Here is a 26,705-nt window from a genome sequence, read left to right as displayed (position 1 = left end):
CGTCTACTACTACACTTTGGGTGAGTTTTCCTAGCGTCTATTTCCAACTATGGCAGTAATCGGCTCTTAAAAAGTCATTCAAAATCTATTTTATCTGGCTTCAATCCATACCTGTCAACCTCTGCCGATAACTGCCCTTATAAATGATTATTGATTCCCCTTACAAACCCCCCAAAAACCTTACAAACACCGTACGACTCGTACGGTGTTTGTAAGGTTTTTGGGGGGTTTGTAAGGGGAATCAATAATCATTTATAAGGGCAGTTATCGGCAGAGGTTGACAGGTATGTCAATCATTCCAGTTATGAATGACAAGGCCACCGTATTTTGAAATTGCGCAATAGCCATTGGACGAATGGCGCCACTGTGAGAACTGGTTGGAGCCGGTCGGTCCCTCCGGGGGCCGACGGGGGCCTCCCCTCGGTTCTAATGCGACCTAATGAAGCGAGGGAGGGGAGGGAGTTAAGGGACGACCTCCAAGGGCCGCCCACCCGGGCTTCCAAAAGCAGCCGGTGCTCGGGTGACGAACCGAAGAAAAGGGACAGTCCCTCGGAGGTAGGAAGGCAGGCAGGCAGGCAGGCCACGCGGCGACATGGAAGCCGGCCAAAGCGCGGCGCAGGCGACGGACTGCATGGCCGGCGAGCACCCGGCGGGCACGGGCGTCCCGGAGAGGGCCGAGCTGTCCAGCCCCAGCCCGCCGGCCAAGCAGCGCTCCCTGCGGGTGGTCTACGTGCTGAACGACGGGCTGAAGGCGGTGATGGCCAGCAGCCCCGAGTCGGGGGCGCTGCAGTGTCTTCAGCGGGCGTGCGACGCCGAGAGCGCCCTGCTCACCACCGTCACCTTCGGAAAGCTGGACTTTGGCGAGACCTCCGTGCTGGACAGCTTCTACGACGCGGGTAAGTGAAGCGGAGATAAATATTTTTTTTTAAATTTAAGTCCTGTACGAAGCCAATGAGTTAACTAGATTGACCTTTGACCTGGGGGAAGTCAAACTTTGTACGTTGTAGTGACTTACATTTGGTTTTGTGCCCAGCTAAGGTGTCATGATTGACAGCTTTTCTTGTCATCCATAGATCGATCATGCAAATTTGTCCAAATCCTTCTAACAGAAAATATTTTCTTGTATTTTTTTCAAGTTAATGACACGTTTTAAAGGGGGCATTATATATCTCTTTTTCTCTTTTAAATAAATACTCAATCTTTTTAAATACTTTGAAAATTAAGATTGAAGGGGTAAGCAAGTTTAATATTTTTTTTATTTATAAAAAGTGGGGGGAAAAAGAAATTCCGTTATTATTTAGAATTTAAAAATATTAAAAATATTTTTTCAATCACTGAAAAAAATGGAGATATATTTTAGGGCATAAAACATTGCAAAACAACTATTAACAACTTTTACATGATCCACTATCGTGACAAACAGACATTGCGGTGGTGGACATGAGCGACGTCTGCCGCCAGCCCTCCTTGTTCTACCACCTGGGCGTGCGGGAGAGTTTCGACATGGCCAACAACGTCATCTTGTACCACGACACCGACCCCGACACGGCCCAGTCGCTCAAGGTGCTTTGCTCGCTTTCCCCGTTTCAAGATTGGGTCCCGGAACGTCCCTCACCGTCGTCCCTTTGTCTTTTCAGGACATGGTCGCTCAGAAGAACACGGTAAGCGTCTCACCTGCGCTATTTGCGGCCGCGCTTCCTCCCCCGTCCTCAAATAGAACCCCGCCGAATACGAGCAGCTGTCCTTCCGAGCCGCAGAGATTTTAATGTCGGAATGGTGTTTGCGTGTCGGCGGGCGGAGAAGGCGTCTCGTCCCGCAGGCTTAGCGTTCCCTCGGGTCCAGTTGCCTCCGGAATACAGGGGCTCTGGCCTGCGCAATAAAGTAAGCCACGGTCCGGCGGCAAGGCATGCTAGAGCTTTTGCTAACCACAAACGTAACGGTACTAAAACAAATGGTGAGGCTGTCAAAAATGTACTCACAAATAGCTGTTTTTGCAGACATTCTGATTGTGACATCACAACCAGAATTGATGATTGGGCGATGTGTGAGCTAGTACATGTTGATGGGATGAAAGAATGCCTTCATACGGGAGTGAGAGAATAGCACGCTGACCGCTGCACTTTCTAAGTGTGGTGGGCGGGGCCAAGGGAGCTGAAAAAGGAATAACTTCAGAAATGTGATTTTAAGGTCACTTGTTTTAGCCCCTCGAAGCTAACAATCTAACAAAACGCGCATTGGCTCAGCGGTGAATTCCGAACGCCAACTGCGCTAATATGCTAACCCAATTTGAGTTGGTTTGAAACTGCTTTAGTTTGCACTCTGGTCGACATAACGCCTTAAAAACACCGACGACGCTAACTTCCGTGACTTGACTGAGCGCAAGTACTTTGTCCCACCCCCAGGCCTCCAGCGGAAACTACTACTTCATCCCGTACATCGTCACGCCCAACCACGAGTACACCTGCTGCGAAAGCGACGCCCAGCGGAGGGCCAGCGAGTACATGCAACCCAGCTGGGACAACCTGCTGGGCCCTCTGTGCGTTCCCCTGATGGACCGCTTCAGCAGCCTCCTGAAGGACATCCACGTCACGTCCTGGTCAGACGCAAAGCCAGAACCCTCAAAAGAGCCGCCACTCTTTAAAACCAGCGAACGACTCCGCCGCCCTCGGGCCTTCCGTGGCTAATCCTTTTGTGTCCCGTCTCCAGCGCCTCCTTCAAGGACACCTTGCTAAACGACATCCGCAAGGCCCGAGAGAAATACCAGGGCGAGGAGCTGGCCAAGGAACTCTCCCGCATCAAGCTCCGCATCGACAACACCGAGGTCCTCACGCAGGACATCGTGATGAACCTGCTCTTCTCCTACAGGGACATCCAGGTGCGCCGCTTTTTCAAAAGTCCGCATCCGCTTGGAAACCCAGCGGCGTCTCACTTCGACCCGTTCCGCAGGACTACGACGCCATGGTCAAACTGGTCCAGACGTTGGAGATGCTGCCAACGTGCGACCTGGCAACGCAGCCCATGATTCAGTTCCACTACGCCTTCGCGCTCAACAGGTAACGTAGGCCGGGTAGAACCGGATTTGGACCGAAATGATCTCGTCCGCAGGCGAAACAGTCCCGGCGACAGGGAGCAGGCTCTTCGCGTGATGCTTCACGTCCTGCAGTCGTGCGAACACCCCGCCCCCGACATGTTCTGCTTGTGCGGACGGATCTACAAGGACATCTTCCTGGACTCGGACTGCAAGGACACCAAGAACCGAGACAACGCCATCCAGTGGCAAGGAAGCAAATTCGGATCCAATCGGGTAAATCCAAGCCAGGCGATCGGCGACGTCAAGACCGGACGTCTGTCTTTCAGGTACCGCAAGGGTTTCGAGCTGCAGCCCACCCTCTACTCGGGCATCAACCTGGCCGTTCTCCTCATAGTCGCCGGCCAACAGTTTGAGAGCTCCATGGAACTGAGGAAAATTGGTGAGAGCCTCCCAAAAAGTTGCCCTCAGATCTTCTGACCCAAGTTTTCTGTATTTCTCAGGTGTTAGGTTAAACAGTCTTTTAGGGCGTAAAGGTTCCCTGGAAAAAATGAACAACTACTGGGACGTGGGGCAGTTTTTCACCGTTAGCATGCTAGCTAACGACATCCCCAAAGCCACCCAGGCGGCCGAGAAGCTTTTTAAGCTGAAGCCGCCACTCTGGTAGGATGGGATCTCCTTTTGGAGAAGGAAATTCCCAGCGCTAGTCTTCACTTTTCTCCTCGCCATCTTCTCAGGTACTTGCGTTCCGTGGTGCAGAACCTCCAGCTCATCCAGAGGTTCAAGAAACAGTCGGTGGAACATTCCCCCCAGCGGGACAGACTCATCTTCTGGATGGACATCATTGTGGAGGCCACACAAGGAACGACCAACAGACTGCGCTTTCCCGTGCGGACCCCCGATCCAGTTGAAGCCCACGCCTGGACTCTTCGCCCACGTGTCCTTCAATGATCTCTCCTCACAGGTCCTGATTCTGGAGCCCACTAAAGTTTACCAGCCCTCCTACGTGTCCATCAACAATGAAGCCGAAGAGAAGAACGTCTCCATTTGGCACGTGTCCCCCCCAGAAACGGTACGGCGCCGTCTTCTCGCGACCAGAACGAGGATTTTTCTCCTCCCGGGTGACCGACCGTCGCGTTTTCCCGTTGCAGAAAGGCATTCACGAGTGGAACTTCACCGCCACGTCCATCAAAGGCATCAGGTATATTTTTGGAAGGGAACGACCGACCGACCGAGCGTGAAAATGGTCTCCATTGGCAGCATCAGTAAGTTCGACGAGCGCTGCTGCTTCCTCTACGTCCACGACAACTCCGACGACTTCCAGATCTATTTCTCCACCGAGGAACAGTGCGCCCGGTAAGGAGAGGAAAGCCCAGGACCCTCCATTTGGTGGCTTTCAAGTTTAGAGATTCTTCAATGTGTGCCACTCAGATTCTGCTCCATGGTGAAGGAGATGATATCTGATGGAACGGGCAATTCCGTGGAGTTGGAAGGCGAAGGAGACGGAGACACCCTGGAGGTAGGCCGCTTCCGCCGACCGTCGTAGTCCAACGCGAGCGACCGGGTTTCCGTGGCTGCAGTACGAGTACGACACGGACGAAACCGGCGACCGTGTGGTCCTGGGACGAGGCACCTACGGGGTGGTGTACGCCGGTCGGGACGTCAGCAACCAGGTCCGGATCGCCATCAAGGAGATCCCGGAGAGAGACAGCAGGTGGGCCAAGTTCCGACTGGACCAGTTGTTCTTTGGCTTCAAGACGCTTTTGTCCCTCAGGTACTCGCAACCTCTTCACGAGGAGATCGCACTGCACAAGTACCTCAAGCACAGGAACATCGTGCAGTATTTGGGCTCCGTGTCCGAGAACGGATACATCAAAATCTTCATGGAGCAAGTCCCCGGAGGTGAGCGCCGGATTGCGTTCTCCCACGGCTGGTGCCGCTCACTTTTGTCCTCCCGTCCCTCGTTCAGGGAGCTTGTCGGCGTTACTTCGCTCCAAGTGGGGTCCCCTGAAAGAGGCCACCATCATCTTCTACACCCGACAGATCCTGGAGGGCCTGCGGTACCTGCACGAGAACCAGATCGTCCACCGGGATATTAAGGTCTGACAAAAACCAGTCCACCCTGTCCCGGTTCATCTTGACTTATACTCCCGTAAATGTCTGGGCCAGGGCGACAACGTCCTCGTCAACACCTACAGCGGAGTTCTGAAGATTTCCGATTTCGGCACCTCCAAACGGCTGGCGGGAGTCAACCCTTGCACGGAGACCTTCACAGGTTTTTGGGAACTCGAAGGGTCAAAGGTCAAGGGCAGAAGCCCAAGGAACGTCGGAGAAAAATGTTCTCCGTGGCTATCTTTAGCGACGCTAGCGTGCAAACGCCAAGGCGCCATCTGGCCTTCTCCATTGTTCGGAGAGCTGTGTGCAATTAGATTAGCTAATCAAGCAAAGGCTGTTTATCTTTCATTAGTAGCCGTGTCCGTCTGTCTGTGTGTGTTATCTCCTACTTGCTTTTATTGCCCCCGCATAGTTGTCTCTTAACACTTAATGTAGGGCGAATTCCACATCTACCTGAGACCAAATATTTCACCCGTGAACTGATTTTCCTTGTATTTGCGCAGGCACTCTGCAGTACATGGCCCCGGAGATCATCGATAAGGGCCCCAGGGGGTACGGAGCCCCCGCGGACATCTGGTCCCTGGGATGTACCATCATAGAAATGGCCACGGGGAAACCTCCCTTCCACGAGCTGGGCGAGCCGCAGGCCGCCATGTTTAAGGTCGGTATTGGTGGGGAGGCCATTTGGGTTAGAGATGGTCTACGGGATTAGAACGGCGTGGAGATTGAACGTTTGTGGCGCAGGTGGGCATGTTTAAAATCCACCCGGAGATCCCCGAGTCCTTGTCCCTGGAGGCCAAGTCGTTCATCCTGCGTTGCTTCGAGCCCGACCCTCACAAGCGAGCCCTGGCCTCCGACCTCCTGAAGGACACGTTCGTACGGCAGCACACCAAAGGCAAGAAGAGCAAGATCGCCTTCAAGCCTTCAGGTTGATTCCGCCTTCAAATTGGGATCCGCCACCCCAAAAAAAAACAAGTGTGAGCTGCCTTTTTGAGCATTTTATTTGTTTTGACAGACTACATCCACGTTTCGCTACCGGTGCAACTGCAGTGCGAGGCCACCGGGAGCAGCAGCAGCGAACACGGCTCCATGAGTCCCGACTGCGATTCCAAACAGGATGTTTTCTTCCACAAAAAGAAAAGCTCCGGGTCCGAGAACCTGCTCAAACCGCCCAGCTCCAACTTCTTGAGGTGCTAACTAATATTTCCTAGCGACCAGCGAGCGGCTAGATCGGGGGTCGGGAACCTTTTGGACGAAGAGAGCCATAAACAATTCATATTTTCAAACATTATTCCTTGAGAGCCATACTCAGAATTTAAAAGTCAAAATACATGAAAATGTGTGCATTTATTAATCATTTCACCACTTGGAAAGTAAAAAAAAAAGTCTCTGAATTCTTTTAAGAACATGTTTTCACTGTTGCTAATCAATGAGTATCAATGAGAGTATGCATGCAGAAGAGTATAATGAAGAAAAAATATGATTAAAAAGCCGCTAGAGACAGTGTGACGCTCCCATTGGTGCGTTCGGGACTTAGGTGGTCTCTCACCAGCGGTTCCCATATTTTACCACACAGGTCAGCAGAGAGCCATATACACCCATCAAAAGAGCCACATATGGCTCCCGAGCCATAGGTTCCCTACCCCTGGGCTAGATTGTAAATTTAGCCTTAAGCCTAGCGTCCATGTCTTCTTTGGATGGCAGGTGGCCTTTTCGTGCCCCCCCTCAGCACGCACCGCTGCCTTTTACGGCAGCGATTTAACGAATCCCGACAATTTTACGATGGCTCGCCGCCGATAACTAAGCGGCATGGCATCCGCAAACGTCGTAAAAAGAAAAAAAACAGCCGCCAGATGACCGCCTCCATTTACCTCAGCGTTCCGGACGAGGCTTCGGCGACGGAGGACCGCAGCGGCGCCCCCCCCTCGCCCGAGGATCGGGACGGCGGCCTGTTTCTCCTCAAGAAGGACAGCGAGAGGAGAGCCATTTTGTTCAAGGTCCTCAACGAGGACCAAGAGAAGGTGATCTCCAACTTGAAGGAGAACTACATCCAGGTGCGCCAGCCGTCTTCTTCCTCCAAAACCCAAGGAATCCCGTTCTGAGGTTTAGTTCTTTTGGTCCCGACTTCAGGGCAGCGAGGAGCTTCAGCTGTCGGTGGAGCACATCAAGCAGATCATCTGCATTTTGCGAGACTTCATCCATTCCCCGGAGAGGCGCGTCATGGCGGCCACCATCTCCAAGCTCAAGCTGGACTTGGACTTTGACTCCACCTCCATCAACCAGATCCAGCTGGTCCTCTTTGGCTTCCAGGACTCGGTGAGTCAGACTCAGACGTTTATTTTTTTGGACCACGGACCAGCTGATTGATTTCTTCTTCTGACGTCAGGTGAATAAAGTTCTCCGGAATCACCACATCAAACCCCACTGGATGTTTGCCATGGACAACATCATCCGTCGAGCCGTGCAGGCCGCCATCACCATCCTCATCCCAGGTGGGAGCGGATTCCTCGCCGACCCCCGGCGGAGAACCGTCGCCGAATTGTGGCGCTCGCAGAGCTCCAGACGCATTTCGGGCCGGCGTCGGAGTGCGAAGGCGGCGAGAAGGAGGACGAGGTGGACGAGGAGGAGAACGACTTCGGTCCCGTCTTGGCGCCGGCCGCCGACGACGGCGGGACGGCGGCGGCGGACTCCGCGCTGCACGCGGCGCCGCACCCGGCGCACGCCCACGACCACCCGCGTTCACACCACCACCAGATGGGGGCGCAGCTGGGACGCCTCAAGCAGGAGACCGGCAGGTAAGATCTTTTCATTTTTGCCTTTTCCAAAAATGACTGTCAGATTATTAGAAGACTATTAGAATTTTTGGGAGCACTAATCATGTAAAAATATAACAGAAAAAGCATGATTTTGGGAAAGGTTGTATTTATTTGTATAATCATAATCGAAGAACATATAGTATAGTTAAAAATATATTTTTTGTTTGTAGAGTATCGGTGTGTTTTCCTAGACAAAATATTACAACTGATTATTTTTAACAACTTTATGTTCATTATGTTGAAGTACAAACCCCCAAAAATGATAAAATCAGCGCTTTGTCGCCCCCGACAGGCTGCTAGAGGAACTTCTCCACAAGGAACGCGAGTACCAGCTGGTCCTAAAGGCCACCCTGCAGCAGCGAACCCAAGACCTAGACCTGGTCCGTGTCCGCCACAGGCCACCAGGTACTAAAAAAACCCCAACAACAACAACAGAAAGGGCGCTTGAACTTGAAACAAAAATCTTCTCTCCGCCTCCTCAGACGTTTCCCCGCCGTCCATTTTCCACATCCCGGCCGATCACGAGCCGGACAAGCAGCTCGCCGATTGGCTAAAGGAGCAAGGGGCGGACCCGGACACCGTCGATAAGGTGAAGCTCCTCAAATCACCTGGACGACGCTTACATTTCTAATCGCTACCGCGTGTTTAAGTTTGCGCTGGAAGAGTACACGCTGACCGACGTCCTCAACGACGTCACCAAAGACGACCTGCGCGGCCTCCGCCTCAGGTATCGTCTCCGAACGTTTTTTGTAGCCATGCCCCCTTCCGTCGCTAAGTTCCGCCTTGTCGCCGCGTCAGGGGCGGGGTGCTGTGCCGGATCTGGCGGGCCATCCAGAGGCACCGGGAGCGGGCCAGGCTGAGGGGGGACGAGCGCTCGGAGGACGAAGCGTGATCCAACCGCCGACAAAATGGCCGCCGCGGCTTTTCTTTTCTTTTTTTTTTCTTTTCCTTTGACCAAAGCGCTTTAGTGCAGGCACTAATTGCCCATTGGTTTCATGTAGGCAACGCTAAAGTCTTAATGTCGAGAAAGTGCAAAGTAAGTTGTTCGTTAAATGCTAAATGCTAATGTCATAATATTGCGTGAAGTTTGGTTTGACTTTGAGGTCTGTATCGACACAAAACGACTTTTGGCCAAATGGCCGTAAAATGACACAAAATTTGAACCAAAATTTGCTAATTCCGCAAACTTTTTATTTCCTGTGCTGTTTTAGTTCATGAAACGTGCGCAAGCAATGACCAAACTAGCTGTGTTCGTACTGTTATTAATCCGAATGATATCATTTATTAGCTTGTAGAAAATATGTCGTATTTGCCTTTCCTCTTTGCTTTGCAATAAAGCTGCAAATGATACGTGAGAGGTGACCTACTTCATTTAGGGGAGTGTATTTATTCATGGATTTTTACATTCTTTGTAAATTGCATTCATTATTGGTGAATTTAAACAGCAACATTCCAGTGACATATTCTGGTGGTTTTCGTCTGATGTAGAAAAACTGAGGTATGGATCAGGAAAGGTAAAAAAAAGACTATAAAATGGAACATTTTGAGATGGCTATTATATGGGTTGCAGTTCCGCCTCATCATGTTCGACCGTCTCTGTCCTCCACGGTGAGGAGCAACATTTCACCACCGGCATTGTCTCCGGTCTTCAGAGCTTGCCGGAGCTTCTCCCAGAAGAGATCGGGGAACTGCGCGGCCTCCCCCCAGCTCAGAAAAGTCCTCTTTTTCAGAAACCTTCTCATCCGGTAGAAAGGAGACAGCTCCCAAACCTCGACCTCTTCCAGGAAGACCAGGATGAGAACATCCTTGTGCTCGTCAAACAGGCGAAAGCTGTCAGAACAGACAGACGGTTAAATGTGTACTTCCAAAAAACTAAGGGTCAAGTATTGGTCTTCAAATAAAATGAAGCTGTTTTGTTTAATTCAAGTTTTGAAAGTGCTGTGTATATGACTACTATATACTATGTGTTTAGTTGAATTGATTTGGTGGGATACGATGCCCTCTGTTGGCCACACGGAAAATGACACAATTCTCGTTCCCGCCTCATTCTGAGACAGACACCTGTGAGCGTCGCTAATGAGCACAACAAACCGCCGCTATCATGGCAAAACTCGTATAAAACAATGCTTATATAATTTCTATCGATGTCTAACGAGTTGTTTATTTGTTAGGACAAAGAAGTGTGCATTCATGTTAATGTGAAGAGCCCTGGTCGTCAAGTCAAAGTTGAGTGAAGGTAAGCTAGGCCTATTATACATTAAGATGTGATGCTTAATTATGTGCTAATATGCTATTTTGAGAAACAACGTCTTGTTCCAGAATTCATTAGAACAGCGTTAGTGGTGTTGAATATTACTGTATGGGTTATACTAACGTTCTGGTCTAAATATGCGAATTAGTGTGTACTCGCTAGCTAGCGCTAGTTGGGTGTAGCTAATCGCTAGCCGCGAGCTAATGAGCACAACCAACCTCCGGTATCATGGCAAAACTCGTATAAAACAATGCCTATCTAATTTCTATCAATGTCTAACGAGTTGTTTATTTGTTAGGACAAAGAAGTGTGCATTCATGTTAATGTGAAGAGCCGTTGTCGTCAAGTAAAAGTTGAGTGAAGGTAAGCTTGGCCTATTATACATATTATTAGACGTGATGCTTAATTATGCCCTAATATGTCATTTTGAGAAACAACGTCTTGTTCCCGAATTCACGAAAACAGTATTAGTGTTGTTGAATAATTCTCTAGTGGTTATACTATCGTTCTGGCCTATATGTCATGCGAATTATCGTGTACCCGCCAGATACTTTTCTTTGAGCAAAACACTCGCAAGTTCAACACTTGTCAGTGAGAAAAGGGACGAAATGTATGAATGGTTAATTTAAGTCTCTCAGCCATGTATTAATACAGAATGTATTCTTTGGATAAACGTTTGGTTGTTCTGGTACACTCTAATTACATATAATTGTGATTTGCGCATTGGTTGTACCGTACATGTTAGAAATAACAAAAAGCTGCAAATTTTCGTTCCCAACCATGTGTATTTTATTTTGTACGGATATTTAATGTGGTTTTGAAAGTGATTTTCATTGATGCTAATGGTCAAAATACATGTAATTGCAAACCTAAATTCTGACATGTCCTAAAATTATTCTGTAATTGTAATAGTAGATAGCCACTGCTTTAATCTTATTTGTCTGGATTTTGACTTGGACGCAACGATTTCTGGCTCTGAATCCCAACGGTACTTTTTTTTTCAGCTAGTTATGCAGCTATTGTTTTTGAAGGTAGACAGTGAACCTACCTGGCCATCTGAATTTCTCTAGAGCACCACTCAGACTCCAGGTATTTGTGACTAATCACGCAGATGGTCTTTCTGCTAGCGTAGATGGCCTCTGTGATGTTTTCGATGATGGGCTTCCCTGAGGGACGATCAAAATTAATGCAACGGCAACCCTTTCCACTGGAAGCAAAAGCTAATCCTACCTGGCTCAAAGTCTCGGTGGTGCAGGCACAACTTCCAGCCCTGCTGCTCCTCGAGTTTGGGCACCAACTCCCTGAAGACCCAGTCCTCGTCGTGGGCGTTGTAAGAGACGAAAGCATCGTAGAGACACGGGGGCTCCTTGTTTTTGTATTTTCGCTCGTTGAGTAGAGCCAGGAAGAGGTGGTAGCCGTAGGCCAGATGCCATCGCAAGAAGTGGTAGGTTAAAGCCACCAACTGAAACAGGAGAATGGCGCACGCCGTAGAGACGAAGAAGATAAACTCCACGTCTACCGAGCAAGAGCCAACGTCCAGATCCAGCAGCTTCATGCCCTTCAGGGGCGGAGGGTAGTTGCATTCAAAGTTGTAGGCATCAAAAACTTGGGTGTCGCTTTTGTTCATCCACTGCAGAAACCATGTGTTGTCGCAGTCGCATAAAAAACCGTTCCCTTGAAGATCTAAAAATACCAGAGAGGGAAGCGAGAGCATTTGTTCCTTTGTGATGACCGAATACTGGTTCCTTCGCGCTTGTAAGAATTCCAGCTTGCTAAGGTTGGCCTGCTCCAGAAAGTCCAGCGATTGAAGACTTGTTCTCGAGATGTAAAGACTTTGGAGGTTCTGGATGGGATCAAACAACCTGGCGGAGACGTACGTGAGCTCGTTCGCGCTGATGTCCAGCTTCTGGAGGTTAGGCGTTTGCGTGAAGAAGTCACGGTGCAAGGAGAAGAGCTGGGTATTCCTGGCGTCGAAATCTAGGAGGTTGCTCAGACCTTGGAGAAAGTTGCGAGGGAACTGAGATCTGCCTCGGCCGTGTTGTTGCCCCACGGTCAAGGTCTGCAGGCTAGAAAGCCGGGAGAACGGCGCCGATGGCAAGGACGAATTGTTCTTGTACTTGATGCGATTGTCCAACAAACTCAACTTTCTTAAACTGAGCAGATCGTTGAAGACACCCGCCGTGATGTCGGCGTCTTGGATCTCGTTGCTTTGCAGCAGGATGTCGGTCAGCTCCGTCAGGCCCGAAAAGCAACCCACTTCCAGCTTGCCGATTTGATTGTTCATCATCGATAAAATCTGGAGAGAACGCAAGCCTTCAAACTCTCCTTGTTTGATGGTAGTGAGTCTGTTCTTGTCCAGTTTTAGCTGTCTTAGATTCGGCAGGGTTTTCTCAAAAGCGCTGTTCAGTTTGGTGATCTGGTTGGCCTGCAGTTTGAGGACCTGAAGGTTGGTCAGACCCTCGAAGACGCACTGCTTCAGCATGACGATCTTGTTCTGATAAAGGCCGAGCGTTTGGAGTTTGCCGAGCCTGGCCAAGTCTTGACAACCCAGCGAGCTGATGTTGTTGGAGCTCAGGTCCAGCTCCAGGAGTCTTGTCAGATTCCTGACGGCGGGCGGGACAGAGGAGAGCCGGTTTTGACTTAGAGTCAAGATCTTCAGACCAAGGAAGACCGCAAAGGAGTCGACGGAGATGTGGTAAATGTGATTCTCGGCCAAATCCAACTCTGCGACGGACGGACATGCCCGAAGCAGGCCGGCGTCGACCCGCCGGAGTTTATTTCGTCGGAGCTGCAACTTATTGAGAGTCGGGATGGTGCAGGACGCCTCGACCAGTTCTCTGGGGTCGCCTTTCATGGCATTCAGCCTCAAAGTGCTCAGCGAGAAGTTGAAGCTCCGGAAAAGTGCCGTGGCTTCTGTCCGCGCCAGGTGAAGACCGCCGATATCCAGCGTGGTCACCCGGCTCAGGCTCTTCTCTCCGCTCACCTTCCACGTAAACGTGTGCTTTCTCGGAGGTCTGCCGATGTTCAGCCAGGTCAGATTCTGGAAAACACTTGCGCCAATGCTGAAGACGTCGATATGATTCTGGGACAGATCCAGGTAGGCTAGGGGCAAGGTGCCGTTGCCCAGTTCCCAGGAACGGAATATGGTCAGATCTATTTTTTTGATGAATAGAAACTTCAAATTTGGTAGATGCCGTATTGCATAGTGAACGTTCCTCAAGTGGCCTAGTTTGTTGAAGGACAAGTCCAAGACATTCAAATTCCTCAGCGGTCTAAAGGCGTCAGGGTCCACGGTTATGATGTTGTTGCTGGTTAGCCTCAGCTCGGTCAGGTTGCTCAAACCGTGGAAAACATCTACCAGTTCCTTCAGTCGGTTATTATTCAAATTCAACTTTTGCAGAAAACGCAAGTTGGCAAAGGCACCCTTTTCTATCCGCGAAATAAAGTTGCGCTTCATGTCTAACTGCGTCAGAGACGTGTAATTTAGGAAATCGTCGGCTCGGATCCTGGAGATTTTGTTGGCGGCCAAGTCGAAGGTCTTGACAGACGTCGGGATGTCCCGAGGGACGGCCAGGAGTTTGGCGCCCGGGCAAATGGCGTTGTCTTCGGTCATCCGGCAGCCTTTCAGCACCAGTGCACCGCAAGTGTTGATCATCACAGTGAGTACAAAACAAAAAGCCGCCTGCAAAAGTAGTCCACTTCTGACCACGTCCATTGTGGCAGAAACCACTTTCAGCTCTGCTGAGGATGTTTGAGACTTACTGAAGACCCCAAAAAGTCTGAGTCACCTCATTTCCTTCCAGAACGGTTCCAGGTTGAAGATCCAGTAAACGTAAGATCCAGTTTGAGCTTCTTTCCTCTCAGTGGCACGAATGCGGAACTGAGAGAGGGTCAACGTTTGCTCACTAGTAAACCAACACGTCTCAGGAAGAAAATTTCTATTTAGTCTTTATTTTAGTCCTGTTACGTAAAGTGGGAAAAAAAATAAAAATGTACAGCCTTGCTTAATGTAAAATATGTCTTGTCCTTCTGAAAACAGAAGTTGTTTTGGGTCGAGACAAAAATGGGAAGCGCGTATTGTTGACTCATAACCAATCTGAAAGTTGGGCTGGCACACGAGAGAGGAGAGCGGTAAAAACAATCATTAACTCAGACGTTTTGGCGACCATTCGCAAGGAAATCTCTTTTTTTGACGAGGTGCGTTCCAACGTAAAAAGGAAGTGCAAGAATATACGGGAAGTAGCGCAAGAGGTAGAGCAATTAGATGCAAACGACAAGATTGCTTTGACGCTTTCATGTGGAGTGCCAAATTTAAGTCTGAATAATTACATTTGTCTTTTTTTCAAAGTTGATATTTGTGATGGGGAAAGTGTTATTTGGGGCCTTGAATCATAAAGTATTTCAGTTTTTATTCATTTCTTTATTAACATTTTGAAATCAGAGTTAGCGTGCTAGTCGAATATGACATCATCAATATACTAATCTTTAAAACTAAAATAAGAATTCATCACAAAATAAATAGATGCTATTTAATAACCTTTGAGTTTATATGCGAACATTCATTTAAATTTGTATTCAGCATTGAGTTGAATTTTCATCTTTTATTTCATTTCAAACAATTTAAACTAGATCAATAAAATCTTGAAAAATTCCAATGAATACATGAACAAGGTCGCCGAGAAATACTAATAAAAGTACAATGAATACATTACAATTTTTTCTTTTGACATTTTTGAATGTTTATTCCAATTCCAATTCATTTCCATTTTCATGGCTTGCTTGGATCTTTTCTCAATTTCTCTTTCTTTTTTTCCAGCATTTTCACTCTCCGTTCCGGCACTCGCGCAACCCATGAACCCTGCCGCTTTTCCCGGACCCAACAGATCGGACGTCCCCCGTCGTCAATGGCTGGAAATGAGTCCCAACTACCTCGCAAACAGTCGGGAGGAGGGGGAGGAGCCAGCCACTGCAGTCTTCGCGGAGACCAACCCCCCCCCCCCCCCCCCCCCAAAAAAAAACACAGAAGAAGGTCAGTTGAGGGGAGAAAAAAAGTGCTCTTCTCTTCTTCTCTCTCTCGCACGCACTTTGATTGAGAGCCTCTGGAGGATGACATCTTCCCTCCACGCTCCGTCCTAACGGCGACGTACATACGTGCGCGCCGGCCCGCCCACGAGATGCGCGTGCGCGACGTCATCGAATGGCGTGCGAGAGAGAGAGAAAGAGAGAAAGAGAGAGAGAGCCGCGCCTCCGCTCACCCGCTGCATCTCGCCGTCTCCATTCGCCAGGAGGCGGACACGCCAGCTCGGGAATGTTCGGGAGCCGCCACGGACGGCCGCAGCCCCACGCCGTCGCCGCCAACGCCGTCGCCGCGCTACGCTAGCCTCGGAGTTCCCCGGAGGCGGAGGTCCAAAGTTTCCCCCCATGGCGCTGGTGATGGAGCCGGTCAGCAAGTGGACGGCCAGCCAGGTGGTGGACTGGATGAAAGGTGGGGGAGGAAAAGCTACAAATGTTTTAGTCTGCGTAACGGCGCTCCCCGTTTTCATTTCGTGACGATAAGAATGGGTTCGACGATGAGATTGGGAATTTTTGGGAGGCGTGTTCAAAGTAGTTTTGGGGCTCAAATAGGTTTTGACGTGACTTCTAACTCGTTGGCTACCGACGACGGCGCGAGACGTTCATTCGACAAACGGATTGGACGTCTCGCGCCGTCTATGGCACGGAAACATTTGTATTCGCGGCCACTTTAAATGAATTCGAATGCTGTCAATGGCAGGCGATGAGTTCATACTTTTCTTGTTTTATATTTAAAAGCTATTAATTTGGTGGATTTAAAATGAGTAGTAAATATTGCTAGCTACATACTTTTTTTAGAAAAATATTTGAAGTCAAAAAATCAAACTGCAATTATTAACTTGATTATTGAGTGTATTTCTGTTAGCATATTATTTTAATAACAAAAAAATATAAAAAGCAATCATGCTAACTGGTATGCTAGTAAAAGGTGAAATTATTGATCAAATGCATTTTTAATTAAATAGCATGCAGTAAATTTGGAAAAATAATTTCTCGTGGGTCGTCCAATCATCATGAACTCATTCGCTGCCAGACCAAATATACATTTAATTTTGACAGAATGTGTTGTGGTAGTTAGCATCATTTATATTAAGAACTCAAATTGAGGGGGGTGATTGGCAATTTTTTTTGTGTTTTAGGTTTAACTGCAGGGTTGACCACACTTTTTTTCCAACTGTTAATTTAACTAAATAGGAATAAATCTTTTAGGTCAGCCTAGTTTTTCCCCATCCCAAAAGGATTGGACATCAGTCGCCGGCAGTCACCGAATCCCAGTAAAAAAAAATACAATGTACCAGAGAGAAAAAAATGCAGCATTGGATATAATAAAAAGTACTCGATTGGGTTCGATTCAAATGTTTTTGACGTCCATTGCCTTCAATGTGAGGGCTCACGTTTTAAACATCGTTTGCCCAATGACGATGAATACAGCTGCCCGCCTGTTTAAAAACGGGGTCAAGCAAGTGTCACCCGCCGATCGCCAAGCGGGAATCGTGACCGTCATTTTTTTTAACGAGGCTACCTACCGCTGGCCCGTGTGCATATGGCGCGTGTTTATTTGCGCGCGCGGGCCCAGCTCGTGGGCGGAGGGCGACGCGTCGGTCCACGCTCGACAGCTGACGAGAGCACCCCCAACGCGACAGAAGGCCGACGGCGCGCCGGCATTTGAGCACGCGTGCGCCGCACCTTTGCTTGGCATTTGATCCGGGTGGCGGGTGTCTCTGGCAACACCAAGACAATTGTTAGGGACGCGTGCCAAAATGCGCCAGGGTCGCGGGGCCAAAAGATGGCCATTGTTGACTTGGTGTTGCTGGTTTAGAGGATTTGGACTCATCTTTCAGGTACTCGGACGTTTCGTCGAAAGACGTTTGGTCCCCGGACGTTTGGTCCCTGGACGTTTGGGTGACCAGACGTTTGGTCGCCGGGTTCGCGAGTCCCGAGGTTTGAGTCACGAGACTTTCATTTGTTTAAACCTAACCCTATTCACTCAATGTTAAATAATAGTCATTAAATCCATATTCACCCAATGTTAAAATCTATCAATTGCATGCGAACCCAACGACCAAACGTCCGTTCTAACGAACGTCAGGTCTACCAAACGTCAGTTCTACCAAACGTCAGTTCTACCAAACGTCCGTTCTACCAAACGTCCGGGGACCAAACGTCTTTCGACGAAACGTCCGGTCCCGATCTTTCAAGGCAGATGGAATAGGATTTTCTGTCCAAATATTGACACCAAATGACCGATTGAAGGAAGAGGCTCCAAAAATTGTAACCACTGAAGTTTAAGACCGCTTAAAACACTTGAAACCAAAAAACAATAACATGAACTTAAAATCTATGAAAGCCCTTTAAAAAAAATCCAATAGAGTACTTTATTTTACTCATTTCAAATATTTAAATGTACTCATTCACTGCCATGAATAGCGATTGTTAACAATTGCTAAGACAGAAACTAGCAACTACCACAACACGTAATCTGATTTTGATGAGATTTTTTTCAATTGTTGTCTTTTTGAGGGGCGTGTCCTAGCAAGGGATGCTCATGCTAGCACCTTTTCACTGTTACTTGAAAGTAATTAAGACAAAGGTATTATTTGCGCGCGGAACACGAGGCGCGCGCACGCACGCAAATGCATGATTCACGGCTGACTCATGCACTCGACTCCCACGGACACGCACACTTTTCACAAGAGCAGCCGGCCGGACTCCCACGCAAGCACGCACGCACACGCGCGCTTCAGCCTTGAATGTTTCAAAGGTGGACGGCGACCAATCCGGGCCTGCCATTCCGGTGGCCTCGTCACGGGTTAAGGCGAGTCGGGAAGGCGTAGCATTGGAACCCCAGTCGTTTTTTCCCGCCAGGCGCACGGTCACGCCCCTGCTGGCGAGGATCTTTCGGCAGCGGAGTAACACTCTCATCCCGGGAGAGCCAACATTGTTTTAATCGGCTTCGCGTCTACCGTGAGGCGCGATTAACACTCAATAAAACGCTAGCTCGAGAGTGCATTCAAAATAGCAGCCAAGTGGGGTCATTAAAACACACACTTGGCTCAACGCTAAAATACTGTCCGGGGTGTTGCTCATGTGCTTTTCCTAATTCCACTTTGACTTTTCCCTTTTCCACCCAACTGACCAGGATTGGTTTTCTCTCTTTCTCCCTCCACTTTTCCATTTTACATCTAAAGAACATGTAAAAATTGTCCAGCTGCTTATTTTCCCCTTTCCATGTCAGGAACTTGGGTTGTTTTTCCCTCTTCCACCCAACTGACCATGATTGGTTTTCTCTCTTTCTTCCTCCACTTTTCCATTTTACTTTTAAAGAACATGTAAAAATTGTCCAGCTTCTTCTTTTCCCCTTTCCATATCAGGAACTTGGGTTGTTTTTCCCTCTTCCACCCACATTTTCACTTTTGCATCAGGGTGATGTGTTTTATTTTATTTTATCTCCATCTACTCTCTTGTTTTCCCTTTTCTCCCCCAAAAAATCCAAGTTGGGGTTCCCCCCTCTTTCAACCTTGATTTCCCTTTTCCATCTAAAAAATAAGCGTTGCTCTTTCCCTCATTCACCCTGTTATTTTGCATCTAATCAATCCGGTTTGTTTATTTCCCTCATCTCATTCAGCCTTTTCATCTGAGCATTCTGTTTTTTTTAAGCCTTTGAAATCTATTCCTGTCAATATTTAATAAGGAAAATATGACCGTTAAATTGCATTAACTGTTCATTACTGCAGGAGTCAATGGGCAAAGCGAGAGTCCGCGGGGGCGTCGGTGTTTGCAATTTAACGGCTGCTTTCCGCTTTTTCCTTTTCTTGTGTTTGCATCTGGCTTGGGGGGGTGTTCTGACAGATGAGTTTGTTATGGGGGCTCCGACTGGGGGCGGCGGGGGAAATCAATGTTCCACGACTTGCCCTCCACCGCCCGTGTTTATTCGGGGCCGCGGTCTGGATACGTTGGTTGCTTTGGCAGTCCCGCGGTAAAGCTTCTCGGCGCAAACACGCACTTAGAAAGGACCGTAAACATCGAGGCGATGTCACGACATTTCGAGCGCTACCACAAACCGCCGCTTGACCTTTGTCGCTCCCCGTTATACGAAAAGCCGGTACGGTTACATGTAAGCCACACACTTACCACAACGCCTGTTTCTCTTAGGCTTGGACGACTGCCTGCAGCAGTACGTGTGCGTGTTCGAGCGCGGCGGCGTGTGCGGCGAACGGCTGCTGCGGATCAGCCACGCCGAGCTGGAGGACTTGGGGGTCTCCCGCATCGGGCACCAGGAGCTCATCCTGGAGGCCGTCGACCTGCTCTGCGCGCTGGTACGTGGTACACGGTCGATTGGTCGCCCGGAAGGTTATTGAGAATTACCATTTAAATCGTTGCTCAAATTCCCTAAATACAAACTGCGAATGACGATTTAGTCATACTTAATGCCCTAGTAATTATTAGGCTAAAGAAAAGCTCAAAATTTCCCAGACTTTTTAGTTTTTTGTTGGAGAACTTGTTAAGACCATGACTGAACTGACGTCGCTTCTTAAAGGGACAACGCATGTACATACAAACTCTTATACACTCACACGTTGGCTCAGTGAAACTGCTCATGGCCATTGTTGGCTTTTATTGATGCGTAGAACGTGTTGTTTTACCTTGTTTTGTCGCCGGTCTTTTGGTCGTCGGTCTTTTGGTCGTCAGTCTTTTGGTCACCTGTTGTCGCGGTCGGGGCGACCAAAAGACCGGCGACCAATCGACCGCACACGGTGTTACGTACGTGGGTAAGACTCGCTGCTAACTTGGAATTCAGCCGACCGACCAACGCCGTGTCTCGCGCAGAACTCGGGCCTGGAGACGGAGAGCGTCAGGACGCTGGCCCACAAGCTGGGCGCCTCGGCCAAAAACCTGCAGAACTTCATTTCGGGCCGGCGCCGAAGCAGCCAATCGGAGAGCAGGACGTCGAGGAGGCTCCCCAACGACCTGCTGACCTCCGTGGTGGACCTCATCACCGCCGCCAAGAGCTTGCTGGCCTGGTTGGACAGGTGAGCGATAGCGGATTTGACCTCCCAGGCCGCCGCCCACCCGGCGATGACGCAACGGGCGCGTCTCCCGACTCCGCCGATGCGTCACCAAAGAAACTTTTGCCGAATCCGCCAGGGGAAGAAAAACGGCAGCTCGTCAATTTCTTTTTTACGCGCGCATTTGCCAGCACCTGCGCATGAATTATTAAGAGGCTGTCGTCTCGATGCGTGGGAGGATTTTGGCTGCTTTATTACACGGCGACTGGCTGACAATTGTCACGGGTAATACCATTTCAATGGCGCCGTCGCTCATTTGATCAGACCGAAATAACTATACGCCGCTTCTTTTAAGTAAAGATAGCGAGGCCATGGGCTGTTGCTATAGCAACGTAGCTTGATGGGCATTAAATCCGTTCATGTAACCCCTTCAAGAGAACCCATCAAATGTGCAACCCCTGCTCATAGGAGCTGTTTTTCCACCCTTTTTTTCCGTTTTTACCTTTTCCATACTTTTGTTAACCCCCTTTCACCATTTTAGTTATCCCTTTCCCTACCTTTTAGTTTCCCTTTACACATCTCTCGCATTGGCGCCAATATAAAATGACAAATGACTATATTGACCATATTATTTCCAAGTATAAAGCCTGCTTAAAATCCTTTATGTTTACCAAAGTGCACTTTTTAGTCCAGCTTTCTTAATGGATGAATTCTAAAGGTGGTTAAACCCTTTATTTTTAAGCATAATTATATTCTACTACTCCAGTCATGTATGAAAATTAACTCGTTGGTTCATGGTGTGCCTTAAAGTCCAGAAATTATTTCACTAAGGAGTCTTGCCCCAAAATTCAACACATGTTGAAAAATGTCCCAGTATACTTGTACTACTTTTGCCATCCAATTTTGCATCAAATCCCACTTTGTACACCATTTTAAAGATTCAACCCCCCCCAAAAAAGCGGCGCAATGGCCCAAATTATTATGCGAAATGAGTTTTGGCGACGTGACGGTTAACCAACAGGCTGCATCGCTTCAGGTCCTGCGTGCGTGTGCATATATATAGCATGCAACCTCAATAGCGACGACCCACATGGCACAGGCGCGACAGACTTGTTGAGTCCGACGGAAAAATGTGGGTCTCATGCCAGCGACTGTTCATTTTCCATGGCATTGTGGGCTAGATAGCTTTTTTTATTCTCGACGCTACAACCTTAATATTAGACTCGCAGCGTAGCTAATGGGTTCTCCCGTAAATGAAGGCCTCACATTTGCCGCGCTTACTTTGGCAATTGGCGTGCACATTGATCAAAAGCGGCGTTATCCGCTTCTCCGCAGGTCTCCTTTCGCTACGGTGGCGGATTACTCGGTAACCCGGAATAATGTCATCCAGCTTTGCTTGGAGCTCACCACCATCGTGCAGCAGGTTGGTGGAATTCTCGCTCGCTATGTGTGTCTTTGTGACTTTAACCCAGGACCGAAATTCAAACTAGAACAAATAAACACAGAAATATGGCAAAGATCTACTTGTAAAATGATATGAAGTAAAATAAACATTTATTTAATACTATACTTATAGTATACACTATCATTTTGGCACTTGTACTCGGTACACGGTCGATTGGTCGCCGGTCTTTTGGTCGCCGATCTTTTGGTCGCCGGTCTTTTGGTCGCCCGGAAGGTAAGTGATAATTACCATTTAAATCGTTGCTCACATTCCCAAAATACAAACTGCAATACTTAATGCCCTATTAATTAGTAGGCTAAAGAAAAGCTCCACATTTGCCGGACTTTTATTGTTTTTTGTTGGAGAACTTGTTAACACCCTGACTGACGTCGCTTCTTAAAGGGACAACGCATGTACATACAAACACGTCGGCTCAGTGAAACTGCTCATGGCCATTTTTGGCTTTTATTGATGCGTAGACCGTGTTGTTTTACCTTGTTTTGTCGCCGGTCTTTTGGGCGCCAGACGTTTGGTCGCCCGTTGTTTGGGTCCGGGCGACCAAAAGACCGGCCACCAATCGACCGCACACGCTTGTACTCATAGACTTGGAGACAATTTGACCCTTGACCTCAGTGAGAGGTGTCCAAAACCCAGTTAAACGAACATAGAGAATACAATACAAACAAATATTTAACGCCGTCAGACAATTTCTTTACTGTCGTTTGTACGCCGACAGTCTGTCTTAGGGGCTTTTCTAAATAAAAGGCAAACGTCTCTGTTTGAGCGTTTGCGTGGGAGCGTTTCTATTTGCAAGCGCGCAGGTGAGGCTTTCAGCGCGATGTGTTGTGGGTGACATTGTGTTTGCGTACCCCCCCCCAGGACTGTACGGTGTTTGAGACGGAGAATAAAATCCTGCACGTGGTGAGTAAAACCAGATAAGATACCAAGTTTGAAGCATTACATTCAAAGTCATATTTGCATGTGTTTTAAAAGGCAACTTTAAGGCATTTTTCCAAATCTGTTTTTTTTTTCAAGTTATAATTTCATCATTTCAAAGCTTTGAAGCCTCGGTAAAAGCATGAATTAATTCGTAATGATAAAATCCGAATACCCACAATTGCATTTTGTTAGTCATGAATATTGGTGTCTAACAAAATGAGTTTCCCTGACATGAACGCTTTAATTAATTGTAGTCTTTAATTAATGTCAAGGGATTTTTTTCTTTTTTTTGGAGTGGTTAGTCATTAATCCCCCATTGACTTTGTCGTGACATATCAACATTAAATGTGAAAAACTAAATGTTAGATCATAAAAAGTCTTATTTTGTGTCTTTCCAGTGCAAGACTCTATCCGAGGTTTGCGAGCACATCGTTTGCGTCTCGTCAGACCCGGTGGTCTCTCAGTCGGCCCACCTGGAGCTGGTCCACCTCTCCAACGTCAAAGCATCCGACGGCCTGGTAACCATCGCATTTTTTTTATTTTTGAACCGTAGAAGCGGACCTATACACGGAAAAAAAGCTGTTTCGCGGGAAGCTAGCATCGCTTTGAGTTAAGCATGCCAGTTTTAGATGCATTTACATTTAAATTTCCTCTATTTATACCTCTCCCACTTCAGGGAATGTACATCAAGTCGACCTACGACGGCCTCCACGTGATCACCGGGACAACGGAAGGGGTGAGGAGTTAAACGGACGAGAACCAAAATCGAGCAGTGTGCGCTCATGGCCGCCCGCCAAACGTTGGAAGATGTAGTAACCCGTTTCCGAGAATATCTCCAAACCGACATCGTATTAGGTTGCGCGGCGGGGACGTCAGATCCGCCGTTTAACGTTCTCGCTCGCGCCGGGTAAGCGGAGATCGATACGTCGACTCACGCGTGTTGTCTTTTTCTGGTTCTTCGCAGTCTCCGGCCGACCGCTGTAAGAAAATCCACGCGGGAGATGAAGTCATTCAAGTCAATCACCAGACTGTGGTAAGCTTTCTTCTGTGTCTGGAGTCAATGTAGAAAATCTGTGGGAAAAAAGGGGAAGTTACAAACGGACAGTCCACTGAGGTGTAATACTAGAGGTGAAAATTTGCTAAATTAATGCCAGCGTTTTGATTAGTAGTGGCGCTAGGTTCATAATTTGAGGATGTCATCAGACGGCAATTTTCAACTCCATGTCGATGCCGAAAAGAATACACCATACAATTTGGAATGCTCTATGGCACAGGTGTCAAAGTGGCGGCCCAGGGGCCAAATCTGGCCCGCCGCATCATTTTGTGCGGCCCGAATAAGTAAATCATTAGTGCCAACTTTCTGTTTTAGGATCAAATTCAAATGAAGAGTATAGATTTATATTATATTTCCTGATTTTCCCCTTTTTAAATACATAATTGACATTTTTTATCCATCTTTTTCTTTTGGTGTTTTCAGGTCAAAAAGCATTTTGTAAAATCTAAAAATAAATATATAAAAATATATTTTTGGTTTTCCACTTTAATATTGAATATAATTTTTTTTAAAAAAGTTTCCATTTGAAATGAAAAACAAATGATTATTAGATGTTTTCCCTTACTAAGAAAAAAAGTTCAAATACACTGTTTTATATCTATAAAAAAACGGAAGATTTAGGGCTTTTGATCCAGTTCTTATAATCCAATTTAAAAAAAATCTCAATATTATTTCTAAAATGGTCCGGCCCACATTATTGTGGCCTAGGAACCAACCCGAGTTTGACACCCTTCCTCTATGGCAAGGGTGTCATTTTGGATATAATATTTAGATTTTTTCTTTTTTCTTTTTTAAATCGGATTAAAAGAAATGGATCAAAACCCCCTTTTTTGAATACATTTAAAACAGTCTATTTGAGCATGTTTTTCCTCAGTAAGGGAAAACGTCTTAATCATTTATTTTTCATTTCAAAAGGAAACAAAATATGTTTTTAATTATGCTCAATATTAAAATGGAAAACTGAAAATATTTTTATATATTTATTTTTAGATTTTATAAAATGCCTTTTGAACTAAAAACTCAAAAGAAAAAAAAAGATGAAAAAATTCCATTTATTGATTTAAACAGGGGAAAATCAGGAAATACATTAAACATCTATAATCTTCATTTGTATTTGATCCAAAAACTTTGCAGAACCAGAATGATCCAAATCCAGTCGTTAGCCACCGTTTCTCTGCAAAGGCGGACTTTTCCTAAGCATTTAGATTAGATTGCGCAGGTGTATCAAATTGAGGGCATGTTACATAAGAAGGCTCTATAGTTAGTCTCTCACCACCTCCAATCATCACGACTCGCCGTTGCGCGTCTCCGGCGCAGGTGGGCTGGCAGCTCCGCAACCTGGTGGGCTCTCTGCGGGCCGACAAGGGCGTGGTGTCCCTGACGCTGAAGAAACGCCCGCAAAGCACCCTCAGCTCGGCGCCGGCCCTGCTCAAGAACATGCGCTGGAAGCCGCTAGCCCTGCAGGTAGGACGCTCTCTATCTTTTATAGACTTTATTAAATCCGCCCGTGCCGAGGCTGGCTCGGGTCCCCCGAGACTGCGCTAAAGCGTCTAATTAGGTCACGGCGCACTTTTTGTTTGCCGAGTGACTCACGCCCGATAAGCGACTGACCATTGACATTCTCGCCGTTGCGGCGAATTAGCAAGTGTAAATTTCTCATTAACTCGGATTACGCACGCTAACACGACACGGGGCTTTGTCAGATCGCGGGTGGGATGGGCGACGCTATCTCAGCCTGTTTACTTGGTAGATTTCTCTTCAATTCATGATTTTGTCCTTCATCGCTCGTGGCTTGTTTGCGCGCCGTTTACGGCATCCGTAAATCAAGACCGTTAACCTGACGGGCGTAATGTTTCGGCTGGCTGTAAAAAAACGACGGCGAGAAGCTAGTAAAGATGAGTTGAAAGGCAATGCCGGAATCAAAGCATTTGGCTTTGGCTCCAACTTCAAAAATCTACCGACGGACAATGCGATTCCAAAGCTGAGCATCCTAAAATCATTTGCTTCATTTGATCTCATGTCATTGTTTTTAGTATTTAAAGACGGCACTTTTGATTTCCCAGCCGACCAGAAGCCCGGGCAGCGGCTCGGCCACGCCGTCGGGCACCCCCACCAAGACCTCTGCCCTCCAGGACCTTTATATTCCGCCGCCACCCATGGAGCCCTACGTGCCAAGGTCAGTCCCAGAAACGGCGTTGCTTGCCGGGCATCTACTTTGAATAACATCCCAAGCATCTTCGTAAAAACGTCTCCGTTTGAAATACGTCCCCCTTGAACTTTGACCTCATCGTCGCAGGGACGAGGCGGTCACCTCGCCCGCAGAAGAGGCGTCCCGCGGACACGGCGGCCTGGCCAAGCGATCCGACTCGCCCAACTCCTTCCTGGATCTAGAATCCCGGCAGCAGGAAGAGGAGGAGCCCGTTTACTGCACCACACCGACATACGGTGAGCGCAAAGGACAAAAAGAACCATGAGGCCGAGAAGGCTCGATGACACTCTTCACTGTAATTGGCGGCGGATTGCAGGCAGGCTCAGGCCCATCTCCATGCCGGTAGAGTGCAACTGGGTGGGTGACTACGAAGACCCCGCTAAGCTTCACCGGGAAAGCCACAGAGGTGAGCTGCCGTTTGGTAACAGATCCGGCGTTTTCGACATTCGCCGCCAGTCAAAGCGAACCCTAACAATCCCTTTAAAAAGTGGCGCACTCGCATCTCACACGGAGACACCGTGCCGTTACAGAAGAACAAATTAAGCCTAGTCGTGATTAACAAAAAGGACAAGAGGAGGTTGTTGAAAAGTGAAAGAAAATCAAAGACAGACTGGCTAGCTACCTGGTATAAAAAAATATCATTCTTACAAAGAGACAGAAAGATGAGAACTGTTAACACACAAAAAGAAGACTATTCTTCGTGACCTCCACCTGAATCACTCACGCAGTTGCCATGGCGACGCTGACAGCAGCTCTTGTCGCTTCTCTCC

The 26,705-nt window shown here is 47.9% G+C and overlaps 3 protein-coding genes and 1 long non-coding RNA gene across 8 annotated transcripts in view; 3 read left to right on the top strand and 1 right to left on the bottom strand.

Moving 5' to 3' along the window:
• Nucleotides 1-437: 437 nt before the first annotated feature.
• Nucleotides 438-9,095, top strand: map3k15 (mitogen-activated protein kinase kinase kinase 15). Of its 3 annotated transcripts, XM_077624538.1 has the most exons (30): nucleotides 438-896; nucleotides 1,424-1,563; nucleotides 1,638-1,661; nucleotides 1,804-1,881; nucleotides 2,403-2,596; nucleotides 2,707-2,875; nucleotides 2,947-3,053; nucleotides 3,106-3,276; nucleotides 3,358-3,470; nucleotides 3,532-3,691; nucleotides 3,766-3,916; nucleotides 3,993-4,100; nucleotides 4,180-4,229; nucleotides 4,289-4,384; nucleotides 4,460-4,547; nucleotides 4,609-4,742; nucleotides 4,803-4,930; nucleotides 4,998-5,128; nucleotides 5,198-5,303; nucleotides 5,647-5,804; nucleotides 5,888-6,071; nucleotides 6,159-6,333; nucleotides 7,020-7,197; nucleotides 7,274-7,459; nucleotides 7,530-7,635; nucleotides 7,698-7,938; nucleotides 8,252-8,364; nucleotides 8,442-8,548; nucleotides 8,610-8,686; nucleotides 8,758-9,095. In XM_077624538.1, exons 1-30 carry the CDS (start codon nucleotides 593-595, stop codon nucleotides 8,849-8,851), a joined length of 4,071 nt encoding a protein of 1,356 aa, XP_077480664.1. In that variant the 5' UTR covers nucleotides 438-592; the 3' UTR covers nucleotides 8,852-9,095. The 3 variants fall into 3 exon arrangements, with proteins under 3 accessions (XP_077480664.1, XP_077480663.1, XP_077480662.1); XM_077624537.1 differs by lacking the exon at nucleotides 1,804-1,881; XM_077624536.1 differs by lacking the exon at nucleotides 1,804-1,881 and having other exon boundaries at nucleotides 3,106-3,470.
• Nucleotides 9,096-9,304: 209 nt separating this feature from the next.
• On the bottom strand, nucleotides 9,305-13,828 carry tlr22 (toll-like receptor 22). Its single transcript, XM_077624546.1, has 3 exons — nucleotides 11,441-13,828; nucleotides 11,259-11,376; nucleotides 9,305-9,789 (listed from the first exon to the last, which is right to left on the bottom strand). Exons 1-3 carry the CDS (start codon nucleotides 13,821-13,823, stop codon nucleotides 9,540-9,542), a joined length of 2,751 nt encoding a protein of 916 aa, XP_077480672.1. The 5' UTR covers nucleotides 13,824-13,828; the 3' UTR covers nucleotides 9,305-9,539.
• LOC144091877 (uncharacterized) lies at nucleotides 9,993-13,866 on the top strand. The gene is made up of 3 exons (XR_013305907.1): nucleotides 9,993-10,195; nucleotides 10,509-10,573; nucleotides 13,683-13,866. It is a non-coding gene; the product is annotated as an uncharacterized LOC144091877 (long non-coding RNA).
• Nucleotides 13,867-15,561: 1,695 nt separating this feature from the next.
• Nucleotides 15,562-26,705, top strand: part of cnksr2a (connector enhancer of kinase suppressor of Ras 2a) — a 22,988-nt gene continuing 11,844 nt past the window's right edge. For 2 of the 3 annotated variants that reach the window (XM_077624545.1, XM_077624543.1), the window contains exons 1-12: nucleotides 15,562-15,695; nucleotides 19,436-19,599; nucleotides 20,111-20,313; nucleotides 21,625-21,712; nucleotides 22,613-22,654; nucleotides 23,071-23,190; nucleotides 23,349-23,408; nucleotides 23,637-23,705; nucleotides 25,044-25,190; nucleotides 25,760-25,902; nucleotides 26,023-26,171; nucleotides 26,252-26,341. In XM_077624545.1, the coding sequence (XP_077480671.1) occupies nucleotides 15,632-15,695; nucleotides 19,436-19,599; nucleotides 20,111-20,313; nucleotides 21,625-21,712; nucleotides 22,613-22,654; nucleotides 23,071-23,190; nucleotides 23,349-23,408; nucleotides 23,637-23,705; nucleotides 25,044-25,190; nucleotides 25,760-25,902; nucleotides 26,023-26,171; nucleotides 26,252-26,341 (1,339 nt within the window). In that variant the 5' untranslated portion in view covers nucleotides 15,562-15,631. The remainder of the gene's footprint in view (nucleotides 15,696-19,435; nucleotides 19,600-20,110; nucleotides 20,314-21,624; nucleotides 21,713-22,612; nucleotides 22,655-23,070; nucleotides 23,191-23,348; nucleotides 23,409-23,636; nucleotides 23,706-25,043; nucleotides 25,191-25,759; nucleotides 25,903-26,022; nucleotides 26,172-26,251; nucleotides 26,342-26,705) is intronic. The other variant, XM_077624544.1, reaches the window with a different exon arrangement.

This window comes from Stigmatopora argus, chromosome 17 (genome assembly GCF_051989625.1).
Source record: "Stigmatopora argus isolate UIUO_Sarg chromosome 17, RoL_Sarg_1.0, whole genome shotgun sequence".
Classification (NCBI taxonomy): Eukaryota; Metazoa; Chordata; class Actinopteri; order Syngnathiformes; family Syngnathidae; genus Stigmatopora; species Stigmatopora argus.
Note: the sequence above shows the minus strand (reverse complement) of the source record. Positions and strands in the feature narration are given on the sequence as shown.